This window comes from Panicum virgatum, chromosome 3N, assembly GCF_016808335.1.
Source record: "Panicum virgatum strain AP13 chromosome 3N, P.virgatum_v5, whole genome shotgun sequence".
Lineage (NCBI taxonomy): Eukaryota > Viridiplantae > Streptophyta > Magnoliopsida > Poales > Poaceae > Panicum > Panicum virgatum.
The window spans coordinates 59,964,468-59,979,105 of record NC_053147.1 but is presented as its reverse complement, the minus strand read 5'-3'; the positions used below and the strand labels follow the sequence as shown (position 1 = coordinate 59,979,105).

The 14,638-nt window shown below is 43.5% G+C and overlaps 2 protein-coding genes across 6 annotated transcripts; one reads left to right on the top strand and one right to left on the bottom strand.

Annotated features, from left to right (window-relative positions):
• Window positions 1-876: 876 nt before the first annotated feature.
• Window positions 877-6,333, top strand: LOC120666416. Its single transcript, XM_039946261.1, has 4 exons — window positions 877-1,134; window positions 1,228-1,482; window positions 4,436-6,123; window positions 6,231-6,333. Exons 2-3 carry the CDS (start codon window positions 1,277-1,279, stop codon window positions 5,286-5,288), a joined length of 1,059 nt encoding a protein of 352 aa, XP_039802195.1. The 5' UTR covers window positions 877-1,134; window positions 1,228-1,276; the 3' UTR covers window positions 5,289-6,123; window positions 6,231-6,333.
• Window positions 6,334-8,129: 1,796 nt separating this feature from the next.
• On the bottom strand, window positions 8,130-10,604 carry LOC120666415. Of its 5 annotated transcripts, none has more exons than XR_005671707.1 (3): window positions 10,180-10,604; window positions 9,036-10,039; window positions 8,130-8,412 (listed from the first exon to the last, which is right to left on the bottom strand). XR_005671707.1 is itself a non-coding variant. In XM_039946258.1 (3 exons), exons 1-3 carry the CDS (start codon window positions 10,502-10,504, stop codon window positions 8,352-8,354), a joined length of 555 nt encoding a protein of 184 aa, XP_039802192.1. In that variant the 5' UTR covers window positions 10,505-10,604; the 3' UTR covers window positions 8,130-8,351. The 5 variants fall into 5 exon arrangements, 2 of the variants coding, with proteins under 2 accessions (XP_039802192.1, XP_039802193.1); XR_005671706.1 differs by having other exon boundaries at window positions 9,036-10,036; XR_005671708.1 differs by having other exon boundaries at window positions 9,036-9,140.
• Between the last annotated feature and the right edge of the window lie 4,034 nt (window positions 10,605-14,638).

Sequence of the window (14,638 nt, the reverse complement as noted above, 5' to 3'; positions counted from 1 at the left end):
GAGGGTTTCAAAACTAACTATAAGACTTGTTTCAGAAAACGCAAATAAATTCTGCTCTTATCCACATGGATTACCTGTGGTACAGCATGTATGATCAATCCCTTCAGTTCCTCGTGGTAGCCATCATCCAATGTGCAGTGAACGCACAGATGCTCCAGGATCTCGGCTGCACTTCTTTGCAATGGGTTATTCATGACAGTTAGGAGTGACACATTCATGAGATAGCCAATAATAGCGTTTCCTTCTTCCGTCTTCAAGATATTTGTGCCACCTGTCAGTCTCGCGTGTGCTTCGCCTGCCAATTCTGCAATGGAGCCATCAGAGTTCTCATTATTTGTGAACATGTGTACCAGCACTTGGGTAAAGTTTTCTTTGCTTGTGGTGCTCATTCCTGAACTACCCATGGACGACAGATGCGGGAGAATCCTGATGACTTGCTTCTTCAGCTTTAGACCACACTTGTCACACCTGAGAATACCTTGCATAGTTCTGATTGCCTCTTCGTTTCTTGAGATTTGGCAGCGCAGCCTGTAGCTGGTCTCCCCAGCTGGAACCATCAAAAACTGGCACACCACCCTCAGCGATCCCTCAACTACACTGAGGGGCCATTCTCCATGATCAATTCTGTGGAGCAAGTCGGAGCTCAAGGGCCCACTCAATTAATTGAGCTCCCGTAGCGGGATATTGGTACATCAGAATAAAAGAAACCTGTTCGAAGAAATTGGCTCATGTGTGGCCGATGCACTTTTTTTTTTTTTTTTGCATCGCTGCCGAACGGGTCGCGTCCAGTGCAGCTTTGTTCCTCTTTAGCCTAGGAGCATGCATGCATCACCCGCCGGGAATAATGGCATATTAAACTCCTCGAGATTTCCTGCTTTTCGATTTAAATTTAGCTGTCCACTCCTCACTGTGCAAGTAAAGGTAGATGCTGCTATGGGAAAGCGCCGACTGCATCAGTTCCTTTCTTCCCGGCCTGGTTATCATCCTCATCCTTCGACGCTCGATCCCTCCAGCTGAAGATCTCGCCATTCTCTGACTTCCTGCACTTGACTGTAGGGCACAACTGCATCCACTTTGACTTCGATCGAGCAAGGAAGCTGCAGGGGCCTACCTGTGTTCAGGCACTCCTGCAAGGTAACAGTAATGCAACCTACGTACATTAGTATTTGTGATAGTAGTTCATGTTGTCCGGGTAATTAACCTTTTTCCTTTCTGCAATGACGATAGTGCAGCTAGCACTGATCTAGGCTGCTGCTAATAATTTGGTAAGGGAAGAATGGATGGCCCGATCAACATTGACGACTCGCGCTGGGACGAGGTGATGTTCATCAACGGGTACGCCGTGTTCATGGGGTACCTGCTGATGGGCGTCAGAGGGCTGACCTTGCTGGTGGTTACGTGGTCCACGGCCGTCCTCGGAGGCTATGTCGACAATCTGGAGAGGAAAGACTTCTGGTCTCTCACTCTCATCCAGACTATCAGGTTAGACGCTCTCAATACCGTTTCATTCCAACACCTTTTGTTTGCTGTGTTGCCTGCATTATTGCATATCCATCCTGTGTTTTCTGAAGCCCAATGGGGACTTTGATTTTTGATATTTCTAAAAGTACCACATCATTTAACTAGAGCGCTTGTAATAGATGAATAAACAACCCCTCCAGTTCATGTTGTTTCACAGGCTATCCATAGTATTTAATCCTGGTTTTAGCTCTTGTTTCTCTCACTTATCTGAGGGCGCGAGAGTGTGCTGCTTGCCGTGTGCTGACGCATGAGTTTTCTGTTGCACTATTGCCTGCATGTGCCTGTGGAGCGTTGGGTGCTCCGTATGTTCTGGCTAGTGTCGCTACAATTGTAGAAATCATATTTAACTTGCGTAGGGAAATCGTCACTTAAAAAAACCAAGTTGTTTCCACATACGACATCATGCACTACAGGGTTTTAGTACCAGTTCAAAAAGGGAAAAGGAAAAATCCTATTTTCAATCTTGAACTATCACGATCGTCCGATTTTCAACCCTGAACTCCAAAACCAGATATCCTGCGCCCTCCAACTATCGAAACCGTGCAAAATACCCCCCCAAACCAAATCCACCCCAGTTTTCAGCCACGTCACCCGTCCACGTGGCGCCAATGGCCACGTCAACTACCATCTCCTCTATCTTTCTCTCACAAACAGGTGGGCCACCACCACTCCTCTCTCTTCTGTCTTTCTCCTCGCACCCCCTACTCTCCCGACGCACGCCCTCGCCGGCGCCGCTCCTCGCCCCCCCTCACTGGCACCGCTCCTCGCACCCCCTCTCGCCGGCGCCGCTCCTCGCACCCGCGGCGCCGGCGCCAGGCGCCGTCCTCACTCTCCTCTCCTCCCTGCGGGGCCATGGCGGGCCCTCACTCTCCTCTCCTCCCCGCGCAGGTGGTAGAGCTGGCTCGCGTGCCGGCCGCGGGCCACGGCGGAGCTGGCTCGCCGGCCCGCGTGCCGGCGGCGGCCAGGCGCAGCGCCAGGCGTGGCGGAGCTGGCTCGCCGGCCCGGGCGCGGGAGATGGCCGGGCGCGGCAGCCAGATCTGGCCCGCCGCCGCCGCCTCCTTGCCACGCGGAGGGGCGCGCAGAGCTCCGGCATGGCGAGGCGGAGACGCGCGGCGGCGGCCATGGCGGGGGCGGAGGCACGCAGCGGAGGACCATGGCGGGCCCAGCGGCGGCAGTCCCATGGGGGCCTCGGCGGGCCGCAAGCTCGAGCACCATGGCGAGGCGGAGACGCGCGGTGGCGGCCATGGCGGGGGCGGAGGCGCGCGGCAGAGGACCATGGCGGACCCGGCGGCGGCAGTCCCATGGGGGCCTCGGCAGGCCGCAAGCTCGAGCTCAGCTCCGGTGCGGTGGTTCGCACTTCCATCCTCCCTCCCCTCCCGCGGCTCGCGCGCGCCGGGCGCGGCGGCGGGCTCGAGCTCGCGGAGGCCATGGCGCGCGCCGCCCCCTCCTCTTCCCTCCTCCCTCCCTCTCCCTCTCCCCCCTCCTCGCCAACGGTGGTTGTGATGGCGGAGGAGGAAGACAAAGCAGGTGACGGCAGCGAGTAGTGAGAGGAGGTGGTGGCCCACCTGTCTGTGAGAGAAAGAGAGAGGAGAGGGTAGCTGACGTGGCCATTGGCGCCACGTGGACGGGTGACGTGGCTGAAAACCGGGGTGGATTTGGTTTAGGGGTGTATTTTGCACGGTTTCGATAGTTGGATGGTGCAAGATGTCTGGTTTTGGAGTTCAGGGTTGAAAATCGAACAATCGTGATAGTTCAGTGTTGAAAATAGGACTTTTCCCTTCAAAAATCCCATTTACTCTCGGTTTCATGCATGTCACCTGGAGACTAAATATCCTGACCTTTAGTATTGAGTCAACAGACTAATACTAAAACAAGGCTTTAGTATCAGATAGTAAAGCCAACTAGTACTGAAGCGGTCTTTACGCAGCAACGTGCGGGTCTCACCTTTAATACTTATCGGTGTCAACCCGTAATTAGTTTTAGTTTTTCTTTTCTGTTTCCACTCTTTTTGTTGTTTATTTACACTCCAGTGCTATACATGTTCTTTTGCGTACTACTGCTATACGTTCACATGGTTCTTGATCAAGTTGAAAATGTATGAAACCAATTATAACATATATTTACACAATATAGTACATATTAATTATGTAACATTTAATGACAATATATATTACAAAACAGTAGCTACCGTTTTGTTTACAAAGGCTATGATCAATTTATATTATATCCATTGTAGTGGAATTCTTCTTCGGGTTTTACAACCTTGTCCATAAGGAACCTAATTAGTTGTCATTGAATTGCCTTGGTCCTATCTGGCATGACGAGCTCTTCTTTCATCCTCATCACTGTCATTTGTAAAATGTGAATATATTAAATCACCTCCTCAACACAATGAGAGAAACAAAATATTGTGAATGGAGTTTATGTACTTGGATATTGTAACTCAACACATATAAATTTGTGAATGAACTCGCGAAAATAGTATCTACGTAAATTGTTCCCAGATTTGTATCTCAAATACTAAGGAGAAAAGAAGTTATGACTCATATTCATGGCATAGAACAAATTAAACAAGATGTGCAAACACTATATATCTACAAAAAAGATTGGCTTGACCTCGATTGTTTCCTTGAATTCACTTTGGTTATTTTTATGGAACCATGCCGATGCCCTGCTATGATGAAGGTGTGGTGACATCATCAGCAATGCCGCGAGTAGTTGGTTGAGTTGCCAGGCGTTGGTTGATGTTGCAGTTGTATTTTTCTATTAGTTTTATTGTTGAGCTTCGACTTTTTATTTTTCTTTTTAATATAATTCGTAACTTTTCTACCTAGTTCATTTCAAAGTTAATGTTTTCCCTCGATTCATTAAACCACTTGCAAACTTTCTCATCTAACTTGCAACATGCAAACAGGGTCTCTGATTTTATTATACCGGAGACATTAAGAAATGTCATAAACTCTGGATGGGGTTTGTTGGCTGCTATAGGTAGCATGATCATCCACTCAAGTAAAACTGGAGAGGAGCCATCAAATGCCCGTTGGGCTTTAGCATATGGCGTGTTTGCAGTTCAGCTGCTTGTGTTTGCATTTCTGTTGTGCCCTCTAGCGATTCTCTATGTGTTTGGGTTGTTCATCTCTGCTGGGATCTCACTATGGCGTCTTATAGACCATGATTTCGGCAGCATCAAGGAAGACTCTAACATGAAGCCTGCACTGGAGGTTTTGTACTCCTTAGCTGTGGCACAAGGCATTCTATTTGGCTACAGGTTCATATATTATCATGGGGCAAAACGTAGAATAGCAAAAGAAGTTGGCAGGTGGTATCAGCTGGATCAGGAGATAGTGTTGGAGTACCTAAGAGAAATGGTCAGGGAATGTGAGAAGGACCCATCTTTCGCCAGAGGAAGGAACCTTGTCAAATATGCTGCAGACCTGACAATGAAACCTAACTCACGCAAAAGCTATCTGTCTGGGGTTCGGATTCTTGGCGCACTCCTTCGGCCAAAACATAGGTGTTCTGGACAGGCCGGTCTGATCAAACAAGTACTAACTGGATCAACATCCTTTAGCCATGTGGTGCGGCAGCTGCTGGAGACATTTGGTCCTACAAGCCCATATAGCTCAGAAATCAGGGAGGAGGCTGCCAGGATAGTGGCCCTTGTTGCCGGCAGCATCCGGTTGGAGCAATTCCCGGGAGTAGCCATTCACTGCATATCTTCCCTGCTCGACACATTTGATGAACACATCTGGCAGCCTGAGGGATAGAGATTGGCTGTTTTAGGAATACGATCAAGACTACCTAGCAATCGACGGCGTCCCAAGACCAAAGGCCGCTGAAGGTGAGTCTCCGGAAAGTGACAATCACCGGCTCCTCCATGGCTACAAAGGGCTGGTTGTAGTTGGCCTCCGTATCCTTCAGAAGCTCGCCGTCCATGCGGACAACTACATGGTCATAAGCAGCACCGAAGGCCTTGTATTGAAGACCATGGCGCATCTAACCTCTGGCCAACTCCACAGGGACCATCACCATGAATGGTGCAGCATTGCAGTAGAATCACTGAAACTCATGAGCCGGCTCATGGCTGCTCCTGGGGAGTCTGGGACGAAGCTACATCATCAGATATCAAGCAACATGGCTGCAGTCATCAGCACATCTGAAAGTGTAATAGAATGTCCCAGTTGTAACTTACTGCTGAAAAGACAGACCATACAGGTTCTCCTAGATATGTCTGTGGATACCTCTTTCATTGCGGCCAGTGAGAGCAGGAAGGTAATATTCACCTGGATACTACTCCACATTTTTCTTTTGCCGGACCGCGGGAGGTGTGGTTACACTCATCATTTGGCAAAGAAGGGCAGTTACATCAGAAAATTAGCAGGTGAAAAGCTGCAGTCTGTGCTATCTTTACAAAGTGAAGGAAGTGAAACAAGAATGTTACAATCACTTGGTGAGGTTGCTGGCGACCTCATCAGTAGAACAATTGTAGATGCCATAGACAACTCACACGGATCATATGCTGTGCATATCATGGCCGATCTTTGTCATCGCTACACCGAGCGTGGCGTATTTCTTCAGGGACTGACCAATGTGCTGCCAAAGGTAATTAATCGATCTGTGCCAACATTAAAAATGGATGAGCTAAGTTCTTATATTACCGTCATGTATAGGGTTACTACTTCCGAACTGAAGTTCACTTGATGCTGCAGGTTCTTGAAGAAATAATTGGTTGCGGCGGGTCGACAAGTGAAGAAATACAAGTGTTGAGGGAAGAAAACAAGGACCAGGTTTGGGCACCGGGCGCTGACATAGGAAAAGGCGGTAGAGGTCAGGAAAGCGCCTCTTCTCAGCAGCAAAATGGTACCGAGCAACTTGAGGACAGCAAACTGCAGGAAGCCTTGATATCCTTGTGCATGGTGATAATCGAAAATTGGATCGGCAAAGATCAAGATGTGACTCGCCGATTCGACAACATCACATCTAGGATATGCTCAGAGCATGGGATGCCTGTCAAGACATTCGCTACACTGGTGATAGAAGCGCGTGATAAACTCCTGAAGGAGTAGAAAATGCTAAAGGATTGGTGACTGTATAGCTAGTTCTTCAAGTGAAACATGATTAAATAAGGTGGACTTTACTACCTGCCAACATGTGTGGCCGATAAGTATTGCTTCATATCCTCATTAAACTGAGTGTATGTGTCATGAGGATGCTCTGTATGTAGTATCTGTCATTCTGTTGTGAATTGTAAGGTTGCGATATATATTTTTTTTTGAATGAACGGGCACGAGATTGTGCCTATTTCATTGATAAAGAAGAAGGTTGTGATATTTGAACATGTACAAATGTGTGTGTACAATAATTCATGATAAAGTCGCTAACAAATGATGATTATAACTAGTACTGGTGTACGGTCATGTTTTGTGATGGCATGTTCACTGTTTTTTTTTTCCTTGGGTGCCTTTCGAGCTAGAGTTCAACAGCAAAACTACTTCTCATTTTTAAGTTGTTTTCTTTTTTTCTATTTTTTTAAATTTTCAAAATTAATTTGTGGGCGGATCGTAGTATGACCTGTCCGTATAGAAATCATTTATTTGGATGAGGACACGATGCACTTGACAAGTAATAGGTAGATAACTACCAAATGAAAGTACACATGATTAGCTAGCAGAAACCGTCGAGATCTTTTTAGTGGTTTACAAGTTGCAGTAGTTAATTTGTATCGGTTTGAGTAATTACATACGGCAATGTGGATATGGATACCTGAAATATACAATATCTGTATCGGCTTAAACATCAATTTGGATATCTCGTATCAGTATTCAAATTTAATTTTGTAGTAAAGTGGATACATCCAAATCCGATTTTCATTAATTTTTCCTACCCGATTTCATACTCGTATTCGACACTATCCGTATCCATTTTCATCAAAACTACTTAAAAAGTTATATTAATTTCTTATAACCCGTGTTATAATTTTTATTATAAAAATTAAGAAGACAAAATTTAATTTTAAATATTATTGTTTTATCTATTTATTGGTGAAATTAATTTTATAAAATTTTATTTATATGTAAATAAAAGTATTTATATATTTATTGAAATATATTTTTTGTTTTTTGTTTTATTTTTTTGATAAATAAGCTATTTTTTATTAGCTATCCTCATGATGTTGTTATACTTTAGTTTGTATATGTATACACTACAAAAAAATCTATTAATCCATGACGACTAAATTTCATCATAGATTACACCTCGTGACGTTCCTTAAAAAAATCGTCACAAATTGATTGATCCGTGATATTTTGAAACCATCATAGAATGTCTTAGGGCCCCGAGGCCCAACCCAAACCCATTTTTTATGTCGAAAATAAACATCACGGATTCAATTGCTACGTCACACAATGTCCACATGCCTCGTGACATGGCAAATAACGTGGCACTGACATGGCCGATGATGAGGTGCTAATATGATCGATGATGTGGTGCTAATATGTAAAGTTATGATGACATGGCCAACATGGCTTCCTATGTGCATTTCAGCCCATAAACTTTTCAGCCCATCAAAGAAGTCCATCAAATTTCAACCCGCTCAAACAGTCAGCCCATTCATCATAACAACATTTCAGCCCAAATGATATGGTAAGTTTTCAGCACATTTATCAGATTTACAGCATATTAGATCTAGTATATCATAATCTCAAAAAATAAAAGATTCAACATCTCAGGTTACATTCAGAAGCACATCACAGTAGCTGATTACACTTGTTCTCTGAAATATCAGCTGAAGTCATATTAACCACAAACTCCCCTTGCTACAACCATTTTTTTTATAGAAGTGTACCATCTTTTGGGTCATGATGCTCAGTCTCTCGCATCCTTCCTTGCTTGCTGCAACCAGCAAATAAAAAAACACAAAAAACAAGCAGAATTAGCAGCTACATCTCTAGATTCATCAGAATTAATAGTGGACTGTGTGGTAGATAACAGGAAAATGAAATGAGATTGGCATGGTTCAAGTATTCAGAATTGTAGGTCTATAATATATCTTGCAACTTAAAAGAATTAGCAGAAATGTAAATTTAAGAAAATGAAATAAGATTAGCATGGTTCAAATTCAGATAGATATCTAATTGGTCCTCCTAGCACTAGTACTTTCAGTCTAGCAAAATAGCAGTTGAGAACACCTCTAATCCAAAGTTCTAAAAATAGGCATAGCAAAGTCATGCAGGAGCATATCTAGAAATACTTCTCAGATTCTATCCATGCTATGCAGTACATGCTTAAGTGTGTTATAACTGTTATGATCACAGACCTTGCTTGGCAGCTGACTATTGTTCTGCATAGCAGGCTAGATGTGTAGAACACAGCATAAGCGAGAATTATTGTGATGGTCATTATGATGAAGAGTATGTAATTCAGTGCTCCGGAACAATTCAATATCAATTCGACCATTGTTCACTGAAATAAAGTGCTAAAAAGAATAGCTGAAAGCAGAAAGATGTCATCGCTACCGTATCTGCCGGGGCACCCTGCCGCAGCCGTGGTGTCCTCGACGCTCGGGGCCGGCGCTCCTCGTCATCGCCGTCAGGGAGGAGGGGCAGTTGGGCAAATCTGTGCTAGGCAGATGTGGCAATAAGCATGCTTGAGATACCAATAGATGTGGTTGGTAGACTACAAATTCTGAGATGCAAATCAGTGGATATACAATTAGAAGTACACTGTGAAAAAAAGAATTGAGGACAACACTACACTAGATCGGAGCAAAGGAATGCAAAAGAACCGTGCTGCAGTACCACTAACCAAAACACTAGGCAAAGATTAAATTGACACTTCGCATAAAATTAATTCTAAGCAACAAGAGGTCAAGAGTGATTTAAATTAAAGATCATGAGTTCAGATCAGCTTCTATGCATATCAGAGATTAACATAATAATTACATTCAGAAAAACTGACGAACACAATTAGCACCATTTGAATATACAATTAAGTGATCAACCAACCTATAAAGCCAAATGTTTCAGTTTTTAACTTAGGGAAATGAACACTTGTAAACTCTGAATAAAGCTACCTCTTGTAAGATTTCACAATCAGATTTAATGTTTCTTTATTCAATGTTAGATAAGCTGTTACACCAAGTTTGGCTCCCATTTTAATTTAAGGAACATATCTGAGACAAATTGACATGTGCTCTGAATATACACTAGTAGTGGTAGAGCACATCAGCACAAGCATACACCACGGAGCAGCAAGGGTTTGCTTAACTGGATTATGCTTAACCGAAAATCTGCCACAAAATTAGGACAAATCAACCCCCAAACATCTTTGTGGCAATACAAAGCAAATCATGAAGGAAACTAACTATAAAGTAATCAAGCATGCTCTATCAGGCAAAACATCGACCATGTGCACTGCAGGTAAGCATGTAATGAGTGCCAACTTTCAGTAGACAAGCTCCAGTCCCATCCCGATCAGTCGATTAAAGAACAACCCACCTCGAGCATAAATCATTCACCTGCTATGGCAAGAATCAAATCAAACCAATGGCCTGAGCACCTTAGCGAGCTAGATCTAGAGGGGCCATGCGGCCAACAGGGAGCAGGAGGGGTGTTTGCTAGCTACATAAGAGCTCGATGCAGGGGTTGTCAAGGAGCTCACCATGTATGACTTGTCGTGCATATCGCCACCTAGAAGCTGCAGACATGGAGCACCTACGGGAGTTGAGAGGGGGCGGGGTGAGGACCACGTTGGTCGCGGGGTCGCTGGGTGGCCGCCGGGTGGAGAGGAGATCCGCCGCTGCCGGATCGCCCATCGTGTCAGGTGGGCATGGAGCTCTTTGGCCGCTCCCGCTGTCTGCCTCCTCCGCGGCGAGAAGGAGGCGCCCCTCGGGCTCCGGCACGCAGACGCGAGGCGACGAAGAGGTAGCCGGCCACCGTACAGGCGCAGGGCGCGTGCGGGAACGCACTCCTGTTGCCGGCGACATGGTAGTCGGCGACGGAGGCCCGGCAGCCTTGCGCCATGGAAGAGGAGCGGCGTGCAGATATGGAGGAGGGAGCGGAACCACAGAGAGAGGCGTGTGTTGAGGCGCTGAGGGTTAGGGTTTCGGCGATTCAGGTTTTTTATACGGGTGATGCTCTCAATTCCAATCGTTGGATCGGAGATTGGCGGTCAGGATCAATCGGGCCTTAGTAGAAAAAGGCCCATATCAGGATTCTCGGCCTGTTTAAGCAAATTATTTTCCCATCAAATAGAGAGGGGACTATTGGGAAGCAACATGTAAAAGCATTTATCTTATGTACTCTAATACATTTTTTATATATAGTTCTCTATATATAACTTGTTCTGTAAAAGTTTCAATAATTTTATCACTCATTTACTATTTTCGATTGTTTAAATTAATTTCTAGAAATTTATTGAAAATAATTAGAATTGGAACTACAAGTATCTCAAATAGTACTTAAAAAATTCATAAAAATATTTTTTGTGCAACTTTGTTCCATTATAGTTCGTATCCTGTAAATGGCTGAAAAATTTAAATACTTGTTAGTGATAATTCAGAGTTCTACTTGCAACCTTATTATGAATTAATGATAATAATACCTAAAACTTCTCCAAAAATTCTAAAAATTGACATAGAATCATTTTATGGATGTGTTAAGCTTGAAATAAAAGTTTCATTGGATTTTGTGAAATTAGGATATACATTGTTCACAAATTTCATATGTGTATCACATTGTTCCATACAATTCAAGTCAAAATTTGATATTGGAGTAACTTATATTATTTCCAAACTTATATTTATCATAACATTAGAAAATATGAAGTTAAATTACTAATTTTTATGCAAAAAACTTGTTTTTCTACTTTCATTTAGGTGGAAGAAAACAAGCTATATGAAAAAAAATCCAAGAAATAGCAATTAACGTACAAATAAATGTCATTAAATGAAAGATCTTGGTTTTAGAAAAAAAAATAGAAAAAAGAACCATCCAAGTTGGACTTCTTATGACAGAGAAATACTATTTACAAGTTTTAATTCTAGATTAAAAAGAAAAAGATCAACAATTCCTATGTTCTTCATCTTAATCAGTTGACCGAACTTTAACTTATACATTTATTTTTCTTCTATTGACAATAAGTAAACCTGCATCTAGCCTAGTGTTGCACTGGCAATCTTGGTGAAGGGAAGGTCGCTCGTTCGAATAGCACTTGGAGCTCTTGTGCTCCATTTTTTTCAATTTATCTCCGCCACGTGGCGCATCGGAATTGGCTCAAATGCTCTCACGCGATCCAGGGCAACGTGGCTCAGCCTATCCCCGTTACCCAATACACCTCTATTTTTTTCTTAATTGGACCACGAGATATTCGTATAAGTAGAGCAATACAAATTATCATAAAAATTGAATTTGTAGCTCAGGTGTCAAGGTTTGCGCGTTTAACACTGAAGACCAGTGTTCGATTCCCTTTGTCTTCGCGTCTTCTTTTATTTTTCCAAATTAAAGCACGGATGGTAGTAATCAAAGCATAATACCAAAGCTCGTAAACGAAGTTGTAGTATAGTGTGCTATGGTGTGGCATTTTGGCCTTAGAGACTAAGGATCGAACGCTCGATTCCCTCTTTTTTTACCTACTTTTGTATCATTATTATTTTTTTGTGAGCGGCTATTTAGTTTTTTATCCCCCAATTTTTTCTCCCAATCACACATTCGCAGGCATAATATGGGTAGGCTACGGGAGAATCTATTTCTTCCATCACACGCACACAATAAAAGGCAACTTATTTTTTTATTTCCAACCTTGCACAACACCCATATTTTTCAAGAAAAAGATGGAATGCATCTTATTTTATTTAAAGTAAGCGACGTATTTAATTTGTCAAATTTGTGGTTGAGTATTGTATCAAATTCGCGACGATTTTAATTTTCAGTCCATGACGTTTATTATAGGATCGTCACAGAAACTGGGCCCGAATTGAGCCCAAATGGACCATTTGCAAATTTGTGACGAAAATCCTTAAATCGTCATAGATATTGCCAGTCTATGATGTTTTATATAAACGTCACGCAAAATTCGTCATGGATTAAGATATTTCTTATAGTGATACGCTTTTGTATTCTAAAACTACGAATAAAGAAAATAGCTAAACATTAACTTACATATCGAGTAAATATCTGAATACAAGATATCCATTTTGCATTCATATTCAACAGTATCCGAATTCGTTTAAAATAAAGTAGGAGGTGCTATCCGAATCTGATTCCATACGAGTCCGATCCACCTCCATCCTTACCAGTAATATAGTTCGGCGGCTGCAGATGGCTCTGCTCCCGTTGCTGGGGCGAGTGTGCATTACAGCTACTGCTGCTGCGATGGTAAGAGTAAGTATTATGAGGAGTTGGGGAGCCAGGAAAATCCGACGTGGAAGAAAGAAAGCTGGAGAGAGTGTGGAGCAGACAGATACACGCTTCGGCAGCTCCTACGCAGCTCCTATTCGCTGTGCTCCCTGCTACGCATTAAATACCATAGAACTCACCACTTGCAGCCGGCTGTCGGCATAACCATTAGAGCAAGGTTAATAATTTAGCCTGCTGGTGGCCGCAGTGATTTTTATAGTCTACTTCTTAGCTCACTCGTATAGTTATTAGTCTTTTATTATTAATATATAGCTCATTTATCTCTCTCACAAAGTTTCTTGATTCTTATGTCAAAACCAACTGTAAGTTTACAACTAGTTTTTCTCTCTCCTCTCTTGTCTGCTTAAACTCATTTATATGTAATTACACCCATTCGTGAAGAGATTTTGCAAATAGACTTCATTTAGTACTTCATGCATGCAAGATTCCTTTATAGCGCTAGGAGTTGTAGCGCAAAACAAACTAGCACCTTAAGGGCGTCCGCAATGATTAGCTATAGCTAGCTAGATGTGAAGTGCCAACAATAAAATAGGAGAGAGTAGTCACTAGCGATGAGCAAACAGTTGATCTATTTCACGTAGTCCAAGAATATGTGAGAGAAGCATGTGGATCCAATAATATAAAATAGTATTTTTTTCTCTCACTTTTACATTAACAAACTAAATATATAGTACTAGCTATTACCATTGCGGACGTCCCAGTAGAGTTCAGAGCATCGTCACTACTTCGTCACACGACACTGTCGCAGATTTGTGACGACCTCGGTTGACCTTTGAAGCGTCCCCTCATGAGAGAAGACTTAAATGTGATAACAACATCAGTCCCAGGAGGCTGATGACACATTTATTACATCAGATGGTTCATCACCGTACAACTCTACGCGGTAATGGGCAGAGAAGCGCCACTATCGCGAGGATTACATCCCACACCCACACAACGATATTAATTACAAAAAGGGGGTCATCAGAGTCTTGCACCATGCGGTATCTCCTGCGGGGGACCCTAATCCACAGGCAAGGCTGGGTGCAGGACGGTACCCTACTCAACGTCCTCGGGAACGAAGTCTGGGTCTTCCTCTGTAAAAATTAAGAGTGGGGTGAGTACAAACGTACTCAGCAAGTTCAATCACACCCACGGAGGGGGAATAAACAGAGTATAATGCACAGGGTAACTCAATGATAAGGTTAAGATTTACTTTTGCGGAAAGCAATATTTTATGCAAGGGTTCATTTGAAAGAAACATATCTAAACCAGTTTTCTTGTACCGAGTAACACGAAGGGTTGATCCACACAGGATCCAAGTTTTAAGCTGCTACCGGACTCCTCATCCGCCGTAGCACACGGCACAACTGCCGGACACATTTCCGAAACAACTCACACCAACCCATCCCAAAATAAACACTAGTTATGTGACCATACCGTAACTCTCCCAGTACCGTGGGCACGGCTATTCGAATAGGTTTTAACTCTGCAGAGGTGTGCAACTTTACCCACAAGCAGGGTACCGCAACTCGATCACCTTAGTGTCGGTGCAGATCCCAACAAAGCCATTACCCACCTTAGCTAGGCCTGACTAGCCATCACGGGATGCACCAAGGGATCATTGACCTATCACAGAGGTTGTAACCGGGGCATAAGTCACACAGAGCTAATCCCTTCTCCTAGATCACCCATTGCTCTCAGCTCTCATGATGGCTATCAGA